The sequence below is a fragment of the Coffea arabica genome, chromosome 5c (genome assembly GCF_036785885.1).
Source record: "Coffea arabica cultivar ET-39 chromosome 5c, Coffea Arabica ET-39 HiFi, whole genome shotgun sequence".
NCBI classification, from domain to species: domain Eukaryota; kingdom Viridiplantae; phylum Streptophyta; class Magnoliopsida; order Gentianales; family Rubiaceae; genus Coffea; species Coffea arabica.
Window position 1 is genome coordinate 4,649,510 of NC_092319.1, and position 14,728 is coordinate 4,664,237.

Here is a 14,728-nt window from a genome sequence, read left to right on the forward strand (position 1 = left end):
TTTTCCTTCTCGATTTCTGTATATGGCTAGAGAGACCATTACGCACATGACTATTGGAATTTGATTTCTTCAAGGATGCAACCTAGGAACAGATACTTCTAAATAATAATTTTTTCCCAATTCTAGTTTTATGTCTTCTATCGGTTTGTTTAATTTTGCCTACTAATAGTGCATTTCACACAATAATTAGTGAAAAAAAAACTTCTAGTATGCGCAGGCAAAATAATTTCATGAGTACAAAAGATTACGTTGCTAAAATGAGAAAGGAACAAATTTTCATTTACTTAAATGCTTTTCTTGATTAGTAGCAGCAAAATGTTGTGATGTGACGTCATAAAATTATTATTTTGACATACACTTTCAATTACAACGTAAAAGTTAGTTTAATCATTGTAATCATGAAAAATAGTGAAAATTTGAATTTCCAATACAAAACGACAGTATAATTCAATAAGTGGCAATGATTTGGTCTTCAAAACGAGAAAGGTCCAATTTTTTATACATTTGAACACTTTTCGCAATCAAAGAAACCAAAACTTTAATTTTTTGCGTTGCAAAACTATTTCTTGACAAGTACGACTATTTTTAAACCATAAACATGATCTAAACACTGTAATTCTCATTTTTGTGCTACTAATTATTGAAAACGTAGTTGATTAGTGAAAAATAAAAAATTTCTAGGGTACAAACAAAAATAGTATAAGATTGGAAAATAAAATGTCAATTATTCACCATAGTGTAATTTTTATAAAACGACAGTATAATTTTGCAATTTATTGTCGGAATATCGTATGTTATTTACGTTGTTTCAGTGATCTAAAGGCAATTAGATGTCCTTTAAGACAAGGCATGGGACATCAAGCACGACTTTTGATAGCTTTTGATATTTCTTTCATTTAAAATAACTTTTTTTGGGCGAACAATTTCAGAGGTCCCGGGGCTCCTTGTCTGGACATTTTGAAGGGCGTATTATGGTCACCATTTTTAGAAGAACTGGAGGAAAGGAAAATTGATTTTATTTCTCATATGCATTTATAAGAGATTATGCCTGTATTTATGGACCTGTACAAAGTGAATATTGACAACTAACACAATGAATTTAGACTACTCTCTATAAAATAAATTCTTAATTGATATTAATTAATTAATTAATGCTATTTGACTAATTAGTGCACTAAATTGATGGAATATACTAATTGATACAATAACTTATTTACAGTAACAATCCTGATGTATTGCTGCTAGATTAAGCTTTAATTTTTCACGCTCTGTTTGGTAAGACGTGCAACAATGATTTGAAGTAGAAAAAACAAAAAAATTCTACACTCGTATTAGTGGACAATCACGTACAAGTTCAAACTCATAATATACAAGCTCTTAAAACTTCGATACATATAAACCAGGTGTATGCAAAAGAGACAAACGTTTAATTTATGCATTCGCCTCTTCAATCTGGATGCTTATTTGCCAGATGCTAGTTTTCATCGTTTTGCCAAACTTTTTTTTTTTTTTTTTTTATGGAGATTCCACTAACTACATGTCTTAAGATACCAGCAAAGATAATACAAATCCAATGGGTTTTTTTTCTTGGGGGGTCTATGATCACTAATCACTAGATGATGACACAACTTTAGTTTTGACACCTTTATAATATTGAATTCGATGGGGATAATTCAGTCATCATCTGTTCTGCGTCTTTTCTTTGGGATAATTTTCATAAACCTCCCTTGATATTTCTCATAACATCACTTAGCAACTTTTAGGTTTTTAAAACCACACTTCCCTTCCTTGAATTGACTTTTTTTTTAACATTTTAGCCCCTTTGGAGGAAATGCAAAAAAGATAAAATTTTTATTCCAATATTACCGTTATGTTATCTTATTTATGAAGCTTATAACAATAATAAAATATAAAATAAGGTTAACAAGTAAAAATAATGAAAATATGAACGAGTATAAATGCAATAAAGAGTAATTTTGTAGATATCCAATATCTATTACCTAGTATAACAAATAAAATTTTAGCAAAAAAAAAAAAAGGATAGTCCTAGATATATATTTGGTCATGCGATCATTTTTGATTAATTTTTTAAATTCTAACTTATTTATATAATTTTTTCTATAAGTAGGATTTATATTACAAACCACACATATAAAGAGATTATTTTAATTTTTAGTAATTTAAATTACATTATGCATTAAAACATATTTCCTAAAAAAAATTTCTTGACTTGTATGTATTTAACAAAAATTTTCAAGATGTTAATTACTTACCAAAATCCTTCTAACTAGTTGACTTTAACTAGATTTTAATTTATCCATGTCTTTTGCTGTCCCACTATCACCTTGACACAAAGAAATATGGACCAATATTAGATAGCAATTTAGTTATTTTTCTATATTTTTTGGTTCTTTAAAAATTCTCATTTTTTTTAGTTTTTTGATTAAATAGTTATTAAGAGTGCAAGAATAATTTTGTAAATTTGTGACTTTTGATAGGGACATTTGATTTTATCAAGTTGATAGGGGAGATAAGTGAAATTTTAAAAGGCATAGGGGAGTTGAGTGATATTATAAGAAACCTTAGGGAGGTTTCTGAAATGATCCCTTTTTATTTTTTATTTGTTATTATACATGCACAAAAAAGAAATGATATCCGTTCGTCGTGTTGGAATGCCTGCAAACAGTATAAGTAAACGCTAAGTTCTTAATTCTTTGACTAAATCGTCATAAAGAAATTGTCACTTCTCAGAAATTAAACAACCACCATTAGGCTTCAGGCTGATCAAAAGAAGCACGGATATGGCTCAAGAGGCATTAGACAGCTCCACATACCCCATGGTTGGTGGTGACGGTCCACATAGCTACGCTAGAAATTCCAATTACCAGGTAATAATCTGCTATGCCACAGTCAAATTTACTTGCTTAATTCTCTTGGATACCAAAAAGTGAGGAACATAATGTGTAAGTGTTTAACATGATGCAGAAAGAATCACTGGATTCAGCTAAGCAAATGATGAATGAACTGATTGATCAACATCTTGATCCTGGAAACCATCTGTACTCTTTTAATCCTGGCAATAATTCATTTCGAGTTGCAGATTTTGGGTGTTCTGTTGGTCCTAACACGTTCCGTGCAGTGCATAACATCATTGAAGCTGTTGAAAACAAATACAAATCCCTTCCGGTGGAAACAGAGATGCCAGAATTCCATGTCTTCTTCAACGACCATGTCAATAATGATTTCAATACTCTATTCAGAAATCTTCCTGCTACAGGGCGGTACTTTGCAGCTGGAGTTCCGGGTTCTTTTTATGGGCGCCTACTTCCTAGTTCTACACTACACTTTGCACATTGCTCCACCGCGCTTCACTGGCTCTCCAAGATCCCAGTAGATGTGATGGATAAAAACTCCCCTGCTTGGAACAAGGGCAGAATTTGTTATAGTGGAGCTGCTAAAGAAGTTAAAGATGCATATTCAACTCAGTTTGGAAAAGACGTTGATTCTTTCCTGAGAGCCAGAGCACAAGAGCTTGTTCCAGGAGGATTGATGATGCTTGTAGCAGATGGACTCCCTGATGATGTCCACATGTGTGAGTCCAGTATAGGCGAAAATCTTAACGTTCTGGGATCCTGTTTCCTGGACCTGGCCAAAATGGTAAAAGTGGTCCGATTACATCAAATTTCACAAAATCAGTTTTTCATCTTTTAATAGTTACATACTTGAAAGTTGACACCATCATATCCTTGCAGGGAATGATTGCTCAAGAAATGGTGGATTCGTTTAACTTGCCTTTTTATTATCCATCGCCATCTGAGCTGAAAACACTGATTGAGGTGAACGGATTGTTTGAGGTTAAGAAAATAGAGAAGCTAGATTCTTCAAGCGCCAAAAAAGGGGTACAGCTTGACGTTGATGTCTGTATCCTTCACATGAGAGCTGTCCTTGGGGAACTCGTCAAGAAACATTTTGGTGAAGGAGTAATTGATATCTTGTTCGAACGTCATAGAGAAAAATACATCGGGAATCCTGTCCTATCTGATGAGAGGTACATTAAAGACGCAAGCTACGTTGTCTTTCTCAAGCAGAAAATAAAAGTTACTTCCTAATTATTCAGAAGAAATTCCATATGATCAATTGACAAAGCTGGGTCTTGTGTAGATGGTGCAGAAACAATGAGAGTTATTGGATTGCAGATTACTTCAAGAGTTGTATTAGTTGTAACATAGTGTATGTAAGATGAAAAGGTTGTCAGAAGAATGATAAAGTGGCGAGAAAACGTATTTTGAGAATTTCAGGAAAATATTTTGGCTCGTAATTACTATCCAAACAAAACCTTTATATTACTGATCAGTAGTTGTATGAACTTGTCTTAACTCACAATAAAATTAGCTTTTTTTTTGGGAAAGATTTAATAAAACTTAAAATTAAATGTGAGAAATTTATTAAAGAAGGCATCAAGAGACTGCTGAGAAACAAAGAGGCAATGCTTCTTGGATTTTACTAGCCATTTTTTGAGCCCTGGAAGCATTATTGTTGTTGAGTTTGTTTTTGTATCTTATATTGGGAGTTCTACAAAGAAGCACGCCCCTCTCCTTGGTAGTTATAAATATGTTGAGTTTAAGTAAATTTAAGCGTGTCAAGGCACAAGTACAAGAGAATTTTGAAGAGTCCATACTCCAATTTAAGAGAGGTTTTTGGATCAAGCACCAAATCAAAAGAGCTAGTTAGACGGCTATTTGGGTCTTTGGATTGTTAAGCCTTTTATGTTTCTTGGGTTCTCTTGAATTTCATATTTGCACTATGAAGATTATGATTGATAAGTTTAGCGACACAAGCTTGTCTGTCTAACCCTCGAGGAAGAGAGCAGATACAAGAAGATCTTGGTCTGAGGAGCCAATGCTCATGCTAGATACAAATAGAATCATCTGATCCTACTCTCAATCTGCAACCAATATTCAAAACTTTCCAACCTTCAAGAATCCCTCTCCATGTAAAGGAAGGACGACAGCCTAGCATTGCTTGAAGGAAGTCAGTGAAAGAAAAATGCTTCGCTATAAGTACACAATGAAGAAGGTGCCTTGGAGTAGTAAGAATCCTCCAAGCTTGCTTTCCCAAGAAATTTGTGGTCGAGCACTCGTAAAGTTGTCCCCTTCTATCCAAGAAATGAAACAAATTCGAAGACCAATTGTGGCGACCCCACTTCCCCCTGAGGCGAACCAAAGGGTTGGCGGGGCCGTCTGCCCACCTCTCGCCAGGACTCACGCAAGCATTTTAACCCAAATCCTTTCGAATAATAACCTAATCCATTACAAAACGATTTTCCCCAAGTAAGATCATCCCTAAAGCCACATTAACTTCAGAGATAGCAAAGATAAAATAACCCGTCGATGCACTTAACCGTCCCACATGCTACGTACCAAAATAAAAAGTCGAACCAATCCGGATAGATAAATACATAAATCCATAATACAACTCACAAGCCAAGTAATCGAATTAGGGTTTACACATTTTCCAGCTTCAAGTGGCAATCCAAAAAGGAAAATACATCAGACCAAATAACACATTACAGCCTACAGAATAAGTATTAGAGTTCAAATACAATCCAAAAGGAAAACATGAGTAAGCATCCAGCTTTCAGTTTCCAGAACCTGTTAAGGAAAACAATAAACGTGGGGTGAGCTAAAGCTCAATGGTGCCCCAAAACATGCAATCACGTAATAACAAACAGCGGTTAATAACTTGGCAAAATTAAACAATTAAGAAAGAAGATAACAGCACAAGGTAGGATACGTGGGCTCTCAGGAGCCATTTTTCCTCGCTTGATCACCATTTATCGTAGTTGACCCTCCGTCAACTCTCACTACTTATAATCCATGTAGAGCGTCTCATTTTGATACCTAACCCGTCACCATTCATACCCCTGTCCCGGGCCCGCTCACCGACTAAGGACGCAGTATACTCGAGATATACCCGTAGATACAAGGAAGCAGTATACTTGCGTATACCCTTAGATAATTGAGAGGAGTATACTTAATATACCCTCAGGAAATTGATCGAGGGTTTCACCCAGCGACATTTCCGTAGTTGGATTCAGGAGTCGAGGGATTCACCCAACGACGCAACTACATTTTGATTCGAGGATTCAGGAGAAAAATGTTTTTGCACAAGTCACCACTCGAACGGCTAGTGCGATAAAGTACACACAGCTCACTTCGATGGATCGGAAACCAATTTTTCAACTTATCACATAACAAGTCAAGAAAGTACTTTAAGCAGGTAAGCATAGAACAGGCAGGGACACTCACCAAGAGTGGAGTTCAGATATCAAGTTGGGGATCGAATTCCGAGTCCTCGAAAAACCCTAAAAACCAAAATTTGAAACTATAAGTTTCTACTCAGTTTTTAAGCTTATAGACATTGAGGTATATCTAATATACTACTAGTTCACTTTCCCTTAGAAAAATCAAGAGTCCCTTAGGTTAAAACTTGACAAAAGTAGAAGAATTGTTTCCTAGAGTTTTCCTTGAGTTACTTTTCTTATAAAAGGGTAACTAGTATTATTTTCTTGGAATAAATCGACAAATCTCTTAATATCAATGTTAGAAAGTTACTTTGAACATTTCTCTAAAGTTACGGCTTTTGCAAAAATTATCCCTAAAAACTATTTTTCCTAAAATAGGGTTTCTTGCCGAGCAAGTTTCCCAGGCTTTGCACTAAAATAAATAAAACTCGTACTTGGAAATTTTTCCTATAGTTAACTAGCCAAGAGTAATACTTAATGAAAAGAAAAGAAATAAAATAAGACTTAGGGTTTTCAAAAGCTATAGAACTTATTTACTATAGCTATCAAGGCTAGTTTGAGCTAAAGGAAATTATCGGTTGGAAAGTTTTAGGCAAAACACTAGATATTGAGTTTTATAATATAATACTAGTTGGGAAATATTTTTGATTACTTTGATCACAGTTACTCGAGTTCGCAAGGTCGATACAACTTCCACAGCTCCGATTCCGTTTCGAAATCATATTATGGATCAAAATATGGCAAAAATCACATAGCAAATTACTAAGGCTTCGTCAATCATTAGCCCTAGATTTCAACAAATGCATTTCTGATAAAAATAAAATGAACAACCAAGGTTTCATCAATCATTAGCACTTGGTTTCAGCAAGCCCATCATAAGCAAATAAAAATAAAAGTAATGCCTCCAAGACATTTCGGCAATTAACTTTCATCACCCAATAGTACTTATAAAGTCATTCAAATGGCCAAGGCTTCATAAATCATTAGCCCTTGACAACATCAATTACTTCCAACCACAATTTAATCCAGAATTTAAACCACAAGTAGCCTACAAGATCAAACCAAATCAAAATTTAGTTTCACGAAGAACAGGACATTCATACCAAACCAGTCTACTTCCAAGATTCACAGACAGCAGTACACATGGATGAAAAATACGAAATTTCTACAGGACAAAGGCCTATGACTCTAGTTTCAATGCCACTGACGGCGCCTTAAACGGATTTTTCTACACAAAGATATAAGCATTTTACTGAGACTGGTCAGGGACATCCGAAAATCTGAAATTTCAATTTTTCACTTGTGAAAACTCCTTTTTCTCTTTTAACACTAAAATGTTTTTATTCAAACCATCCATACACTTCTTATAGAACTTCAAAACAACATATTCCAAGCATTTCCATCCATCATGATTCAAGGAAACATTTAAAAATCAAGCTAAGATTCCAACTCAACCTTTGACTATCACATAAGAAATTCCAGCAACTAATATACTTTAGATCCAGTTTTTCCCTTGGTTTAAACAGGGTGTTAGGTACTCAAATTCAGCATTTAAACACTTAGCTAGCTATTAAAAATTTCCACTTCAAAACCAAATTCATTTAGTAACTAAAATCATCCAGAAAAATCCAGAAATAGTTTAAAATCCAAAAGAAAACAAACTGAAAATTTCTGATCAAACCTCTCGGCTATTCCAGAATTTTTCCAGCACTTGGGTGTTTATAAATCCAATTTTCCTCAGCTAAAACATGGTTTTAGATACCCAAATTAGTCATGCAAAAACTTATCTAGCTAATTAATATTTCCAATTCAAAATTTAACTTAAACAACAGCTGCAAATCCCCAAAACTTCCAGAAATTTTGTACAGCTAGCTTCGGACAAACATGCATGCAACAGATTGCATTTCTATTTTATTTTTCTGGTTTAAACTAACTAATTAGCTGCATGCAGAGCCTAATTAACTTGTTATTAACCATCTAATCATGGTTATAAGTTTAAACAACAACATCAACAACAACAACAACAAAATCGAACCAAGTTAGGCTGCAATAATCCAGCTAAGCTCTCGGTAGTTTCTATACTAGCACATATCAGAAATTCTTTTCTTAAAAATCTCATCCGGATGCCTAACCCCCACATGCAAGTTCTTAGATGACTTAACCTTATTGTTATTAGTTGGTTAAACACCAAATTGAGCTCAGATTATCGCAGGAAGTCAGAAATAAAATTACAAATTCAAACCAGTTCCTCGGCAGAAATTTTCTTAACCAAACCAGAAATTTTCTCTGCTTTAACACATCATCCGAATGCACAATTCAACATGCATGGTCTAAATCTTCAAGTCTTCACTCAGTTAAAGGCACTTAGGTGTTCAGATGCCACAGAAAAACACAAATGGAGTTGCATTATCTCCTCAAATTCTCGGTAGCAACATTTTGACAAAACAGAATTTTTTCTAATGGTTGGATTTCAACATCCGACTGCATAATCTGAACATGCAAGCTCAGATGTAGCTTGCTCAACTAATAATCATCCTACTTAGACCAGAAATTACCTCAGATAGCAGCTAATCCTTCACACGAAATATTCCAGAAATTTCTTCCCTAGCTCTCGGCCAAGTGCAGTCGGTGGATCCTGGCTCCTAAGTTGCGGCTGGAATTGGTTGTGGCTGGTGGATTTGAGGTCGGTTGGTTGGAGTTGGTGGGGATGAAGGTGCAAAATGGTGAAGCTTCCTGCAAATCTCCTCCCTGGCTTCACTCCAACTCACGGCAGGACCAGAAAATTTCTGGCAGCTCACGCTCGCTCCTCCTAGCTCTCGGATGTAGCTCACCAAGCAGCCCTCTCTCTCGGATGCTCTCGGTCAAGGCAGAGGAAGAGGTATGGTGTGGTTGTGGAGAGAGATTGCAGTGGTTTCGGTGGAGTGTGCAGAGAAGGAAATTGAGACTCGGTGATGGTGGTGTCTCGGTATCAAGAGAGAAAGCGGTTTGTGGTTTACTTGTGCAGAGAAGAAAGGAAGTTGCGGTTTGTGTTTGTGATATGAAATGTGAATTAGAGTGAATGGTTTTGTGGGTTTAGCCGTGAGATAGAAAGGATGGTTTGGTGGTGCCGTTGTTTAAGAAATAGAGGTTTCGTGTAAGAATCGATTTCGTATAACAATTGGTTGCGTATCGAATTGGTAATAGCAAATGTGATTTGATTTGCGGTCAGACGTCTTGTTTGGTTTGCATGGAAAGGTAAGGTAAGGGTATTTTAGTCTTTTCACTTTGCTCCCCAATCTCCACTTAATTTCTCAATTCCAACTTAATTCTAAAAATTATCCCCAAGTGCGATTTGAACGCCTAATTATACCCTAATAAACCTAAACCATTTTTTTTATCGAATAATTATCGCTTAAACTTGAATATTAAGGTTCCTAGTAATTCTTATATTATTTAGCGATTAAATTAATTATTAGAATTTCCAATTATTATTTCTCAAGGAATAGAGTTAGACTAACTCGAAATTTATCGATTTAGTAATATACAGTCGAGTGAAATAATAATTTAATCCAAGGGTGTCAATTTGCACATAAAAATTATTTTTACGCACTTATTTGAAAATAAAGAGAGATAAGGGTATATTTATTGAATTTTCACGCATTAAGTATGTTTAGTATATTAGAATCATATTTATCTAAAATTCATTGGTTTTTATCTTAACGCGGAAATTTTTTATTAACATTTACCATTAGGAACTAATTGGAATTAATCATAGGGCTTTAAATAATTTATTTTAAGATAGTAAATCTAACGATTCAATTATCATTAATTTAGCATAAAGGAATTAAGTATTCTAACATTTTATTTTAAGGCGAAAAATTATTCCAACCCTAAAGATATTAATTTAGTCAAATAAAATCAAGAAATTTCATAACTTTGGAAAATTATATTATTTTTCACGTAAACCTATTTTTACGTACTTAATTGTGAACAATTAAAAGTAATGCTAGAAGTTATTAAACAATAAAAGAAATGCAAATGAAATATGCACTAGCTTATATATATCCATTTTCAGGGTTCTCACACCAATGAGGTCAAGAATCAACAAAAGGGAGAATTGATTTAAATTATATATCAATTTAGCATACTATCACAGATCAGCATGTGCCAACAACATCTAAGCACCAACAATCAAAAATCACTATTTTGTTACTTGAAATGTCAAAATATACTGTGGTAAATGAAAAAAGCTTGCTCATAACTTTTCTTAATCAAGACATTGTTGGATAAAAAAAAAATAAGTGGAATGATTTTACACTACTAGTGTAATTGTTGCATTCTTGTGCAAAGACTTAAATAGTTGTATCAAAATTTTTGTTGTATTCCTTAACGGTAATTGATATCTAGTTCGTTATTAATGTCACTATGTAGTACAAATTCTCCTTTGAGACCGACTGTTGAGGCCAATTAGCATTTGATATCGGTTGCGACCTGCATTGACGTGCCCAAATAACTCAAGCTATTTTGCCAAAAAAAAAAAAAGAAACTAAAATTTTTAATCAACGAGTTTTTTTTTTTTGAGACAATCAACGAGTTAAATCAAGTTGCATTGGCCGTTGCTCGAACCCTAATTGTTTTTTGCAGTCAATTGAACTCTGAAAAAACGATATCGTCATCTTGAAGGACATATTTTTGTCAAGCCGGCTGGTTTCTGATATTATTATTGGTTAAGTTTGGGAAATCCTCTATCTTTTCTTTGTTTTGTAGAATTTAATAGATAAATACAGATTATATAACAGACCGAGTGTCATGCCTCGTGTGACAATGACAACGTTGTAAAACATATATAAAATAATAGTAAGAAGAGTAGAAATACCTAAAATAGTTGTAAAAGTGTTTAAAATGTAAGAAGAGTAGAAATACCTATAATATAGAGATAAAGAGATAAGATAATGATAGATTTGAGAGTTCTAGTAGTCAAGAGTCAATAATTCTGGAGTATTGATTGACAGATAGTACATGTAAGATGTTACCAATAATTTGTTATTAAGCATTTTGAACCCGTTACTTTTCACTAAAAATATTACTTGGTCAGCAGCTTAACATCCGGGTTATTACAAGTTAATTTTGTCTTGAAGCTTCCTTTTCTAACATACAATAACATTGCATAGGCTCTGCCTTTCTTTGTCTAATATATTTCTTACCACGTCAATCAACTTTTACTAGTTGCTTAAAATAAATAAAAATTCATGTGAAACGATAGAATCTTCAAATTTTTGGGTGCACGTTAAAAGGAAAACATCTTCCTTTTGTTGAAACTTCCATTTTTTGTATTGGCTGGTACCAAAGGGACAATTTATGAGCCACTACATCTAATGGCCCTATTGATATACATTTTTTATTGTCATGAAGATAAAAAGGCACAATAATATTGTAAGTGAAACAAAATCTTCAACTAATTCTTTCAGTTGTCTATTCTCAGGCGATCCAGTGGGCTTTTGCCGTCAAGTTTGGAGCTTGGAATCAGTCCGAAAAACTCCAGCAATCCTATTGTCTTGTATTGTGTTCCATTTTCTTTGACAAGCTCTGGTAGAGGACCGATTTTTGCTGTCAAATTTGCATTATGAAATGCAGCAATTGACAGCCTTTGTTTCTGGAAATCCACAACAGCTCTATGCTCTATGCTTCTATATTCCCCATTACTCATTATCTGCATTCCACCAAAAATAAAAGCAGCATGAACTGATAAGCAAGTTATAGATGTTCTTCAGAAGCACTCTTTAACTTTTTTTTTTCCAGTTGTTCTGTCTTTATCTATTCATTTACTGAGTTATTATCTTTTTGTGGTTAGGTACCTCCATCATATCACCAATGTTGACTATAATTGCTCCAGGAATGGGTTTAATAGGCACCCATGTATTGCTTTTCTTGATTTGCAGGCCTTGAACATCATTGACTTGAACTAATAAGGTCAGTCCTGTACCATCAGAGTGGGGAGAGGCACCGAAAACTTTGTCTGCTTGTCTGCAGGGTGGATAGTAATTCATTCTTATTCCTTGTATGCCGTCCTGATAAATGCTGCATAGTTTGCCTGGCTCCAGCCCAAGATTCGCCTCGATAAGTTTGAAGAGGCTCATGCAAACCTTGTGAATTTGAAGTGAGTATTCATCCAAGGTTGATCTGATATCATCAGAAAATTGCAGTTAGCATTGTGATGAAAGTTTTGCATACAATTTTTTGGCTTTTTGTCACTTCAAAAGTGCTTTGTGGCTTTCTAATGGAAGCAAAAGATGCTTCATAGTAAAGAAAAAAGAGTCTTCTGTTTTATATTGTGGGGGTATTTTGATGAAGAATACAAATATTAAAAAAGTGAATTATTTGAGTTTTTACGTTACATAAATGGGTAACGGCTATAACGGTCATAATATGAATGTGAATTTAACCATTACACAGTTAAAATAAATCATTATGTTTTGTAACTGAAATTTGTATGATGTCTAATTTAATTTACCTATTTATAACTCTTATTTTCCAAACCTATAAATAGAAGTTCTAGCAATAGATTACTTGCTTCTATCGTATATATAATTTTTTAAGTCTATCCCCTATAAAGGGATTCTTTTAATATTTTTTTACTACCACAAATATAATACATAAATGTGTTACTAGAGTATTATATGGGGCAAAGTACAGGACAGGTAGGTTTCTATGTTATTCTATTGGCATAAATAAGAGTGGATTATAGTGGAAAAAACTGTACTGCTGTATTCTGGAGGCTACCTACTGAAACTTATTACACCGGAAGATACTTTGTAGAAGTATTAGATCTTAAAGAGAGTTACCTAATACATGCCTCAACCCATACCAAACAAACATTATTGGTACAAATTATTTGCATTTTTTTATACAATATTGAAGTACGAGAATTTTTGTTAATTTCCTTGTTGAATTTAATTGGAGAAATTATTGTTACTTATATGATTATTTTAGCCCAAAACCAACATAATTGTGCACACATAGAGGATAAATTCCCATGAATTATGGGAGACTATCAAAGCAGAAAGGACCTTGACAAACAGACTAGCCATCAAGATTGATTAGGCTATTGAAGAGGCTGATTATAGAGCAGTAACTTGTTTTTCTTTTCGGTAGCGGGGATGGGGTTGAGTTTAAAAAACAAGGAGGGGGAAGAGGAGAGTGCAACCCATGACCTCTAATTCTTTGATATTCAATCTTAATCACAAGGCCAAGGTCTCCACGGCCGATAATAGAGTAAGATAAGTTTTCTGCAATAGTGGGAGAAAATTGTGATAATGTGTATTATTAATGGTTTACCTAAAAGATGTTGGAGAATTAGGCCAGAATCTCATGTTTCTTTGAGAAACTGACAATGGAAAGAGGAAAAGCATGTCCCCCCAGTCCAGCTTTTGTTCCTCTGATACAACAAATGTTTGACCATAGCCTTCAATATGGTTTGGTACTTGTGCACAGGCCATTTTCTGCTCTAATGGCAGCTTGAAGAAATCCTCTGTCACCACCTTCATTTTCTTGATTACCATTGAGGCGCCATGGTTGACTAACTGTTGCAGGATTAGTCATGGATCGATAATTAATTTGCAAGGGGAATTAATCTCAATATCTAAGTATTGCAAGTTATTCTAAACGAGGAAAACTTTCATACAAGGAAATTGTGCCTGGCAAAAGTCTGTGATTAACTTAACTGATAAGGTAGTATACAGAATTTTCTTGAATTTACCTGAAAGAAACCAAACTCTTTACAAGCCTGATGAAGTTTTGCCATCTCATTTTGGTATTCTGAATGACTAGTTGCAAGATTCTCCATATCAATCACTGGAACCTGTGTAGACTCATCGGTTGAAATTTCATCAAGGATCAGTTCAGGCTGAATATATCGATGTGGGATTTCTTTGGAGCAATTAGAAGCTAGTTCTTGCACATTCTCCACAGGGAGAGAACCAAGGTCAGGTCCATTTTTGGCTACCTCAGTTCCCATTGATCAATAATGTCCCAGATGTCAATCACGACTCCCCTAGTGCTTTTGTTGTTTGTTCGATCTTTGCCTTAATTCTATACTTCTATTTTGGACTCTAAACTATGCCTCCTTTCCGATTCTTATACTTGAAATCGTCTCATTTTAGCAAGTAAAAAACTATTATGCGTGCGTCTTTCTGTACCCAATTCAATGTCCCATGACTTTTTAATGTTGGAAACCTCATGATTCTCTATTACCTGCTCGATGATGTATCAGATACCAATCCAACCTCTTGTGATACTTACTATGCTATTTTTTTTTTTTTTTTTTTTTGTTTTGGCCGATACTGTGAGAGTGACTAAAAGGACAATTTATAAGCCACTAACAACCTCTGACTCTTTGAACATGCAACCAATTTAAGACCAAAATGGAGAAAGTTTATTGGTTGAAAT

The 14,728-nt window shown here is 34.4% G+C and overlaps 2 protein-coding genes and 1 long non-coding RNA gene across 3 annotated transcripts; 1 reads left to right on the forward strand and 2 right to left on the reverse strand.

Annotated features, from left to right (window-relative positions):
* Positions 1-2,713: 2,713 nt before the first annotated feature.
* On the forward strand, positions 2,714-4,292 carry LOC140007413 (loganic acid O-methyltransferase-like). The gene is made up of 3 exons (XM_072050172.1): positions 2,714-2,888; positions 2,986-3,657; positions 3,753-4,292. The coding sequence occupies exons 1-3, from the start codon at positions 2,802-2,804 to the stop codon at positions 4,107-4,109; spliced, it is 1,116 nt and encodes a 371-aa protein (XP_071906273.1). The 5' UTR covers positions 2,714-2,801; the 3' UTR covers positions 4,110-4,292.
* Positions 4,293-5,427: 1,135 nt separating this feature from the next.
* On the reverse strand, positions 5,428-9,342 carry LOC140007629 (uncharacterized). Its single transcript, XR_011814942.1, has 3 exons — positions 8,860-9,342; positions 6,309-6,364; positions 5,428-5,651 (listed from the first exon to the last, which is right to left on the reverse strand). It is a non-coding gene; the product is annotated as an uncharacterized lncRNA (long non-coding RNA).
* Positions 9,343-11,590: 2,248 nt separating this feature from the next.
* Positions 11,591-14,457, reverse strand: LOC113689078 (S-norcoclaurine synthase 1-like). The gene is made up of 4 exons (XM_027206909.2): positions 14,040-14,457; positions 13,619-13,863; positions 12,139-12,463; positions 11,591-11,993 (listed from the first exon to the last, which is right to left on the reverse strand). The coding sequence occupies exons 1-4, from the start codon at positions 14,295-14,297 to the stop codon at positions 11,748-11,750; spliced, it is 1,074 nt and encodes a 357-aa protein (XP_027062710.1). The 5' UTR covers positions 14,298-14,457; the 3' UTR covers positions 11,591-11,747.
* Positions 14,458-14,728: the final 271 nt, after the last annotated feature.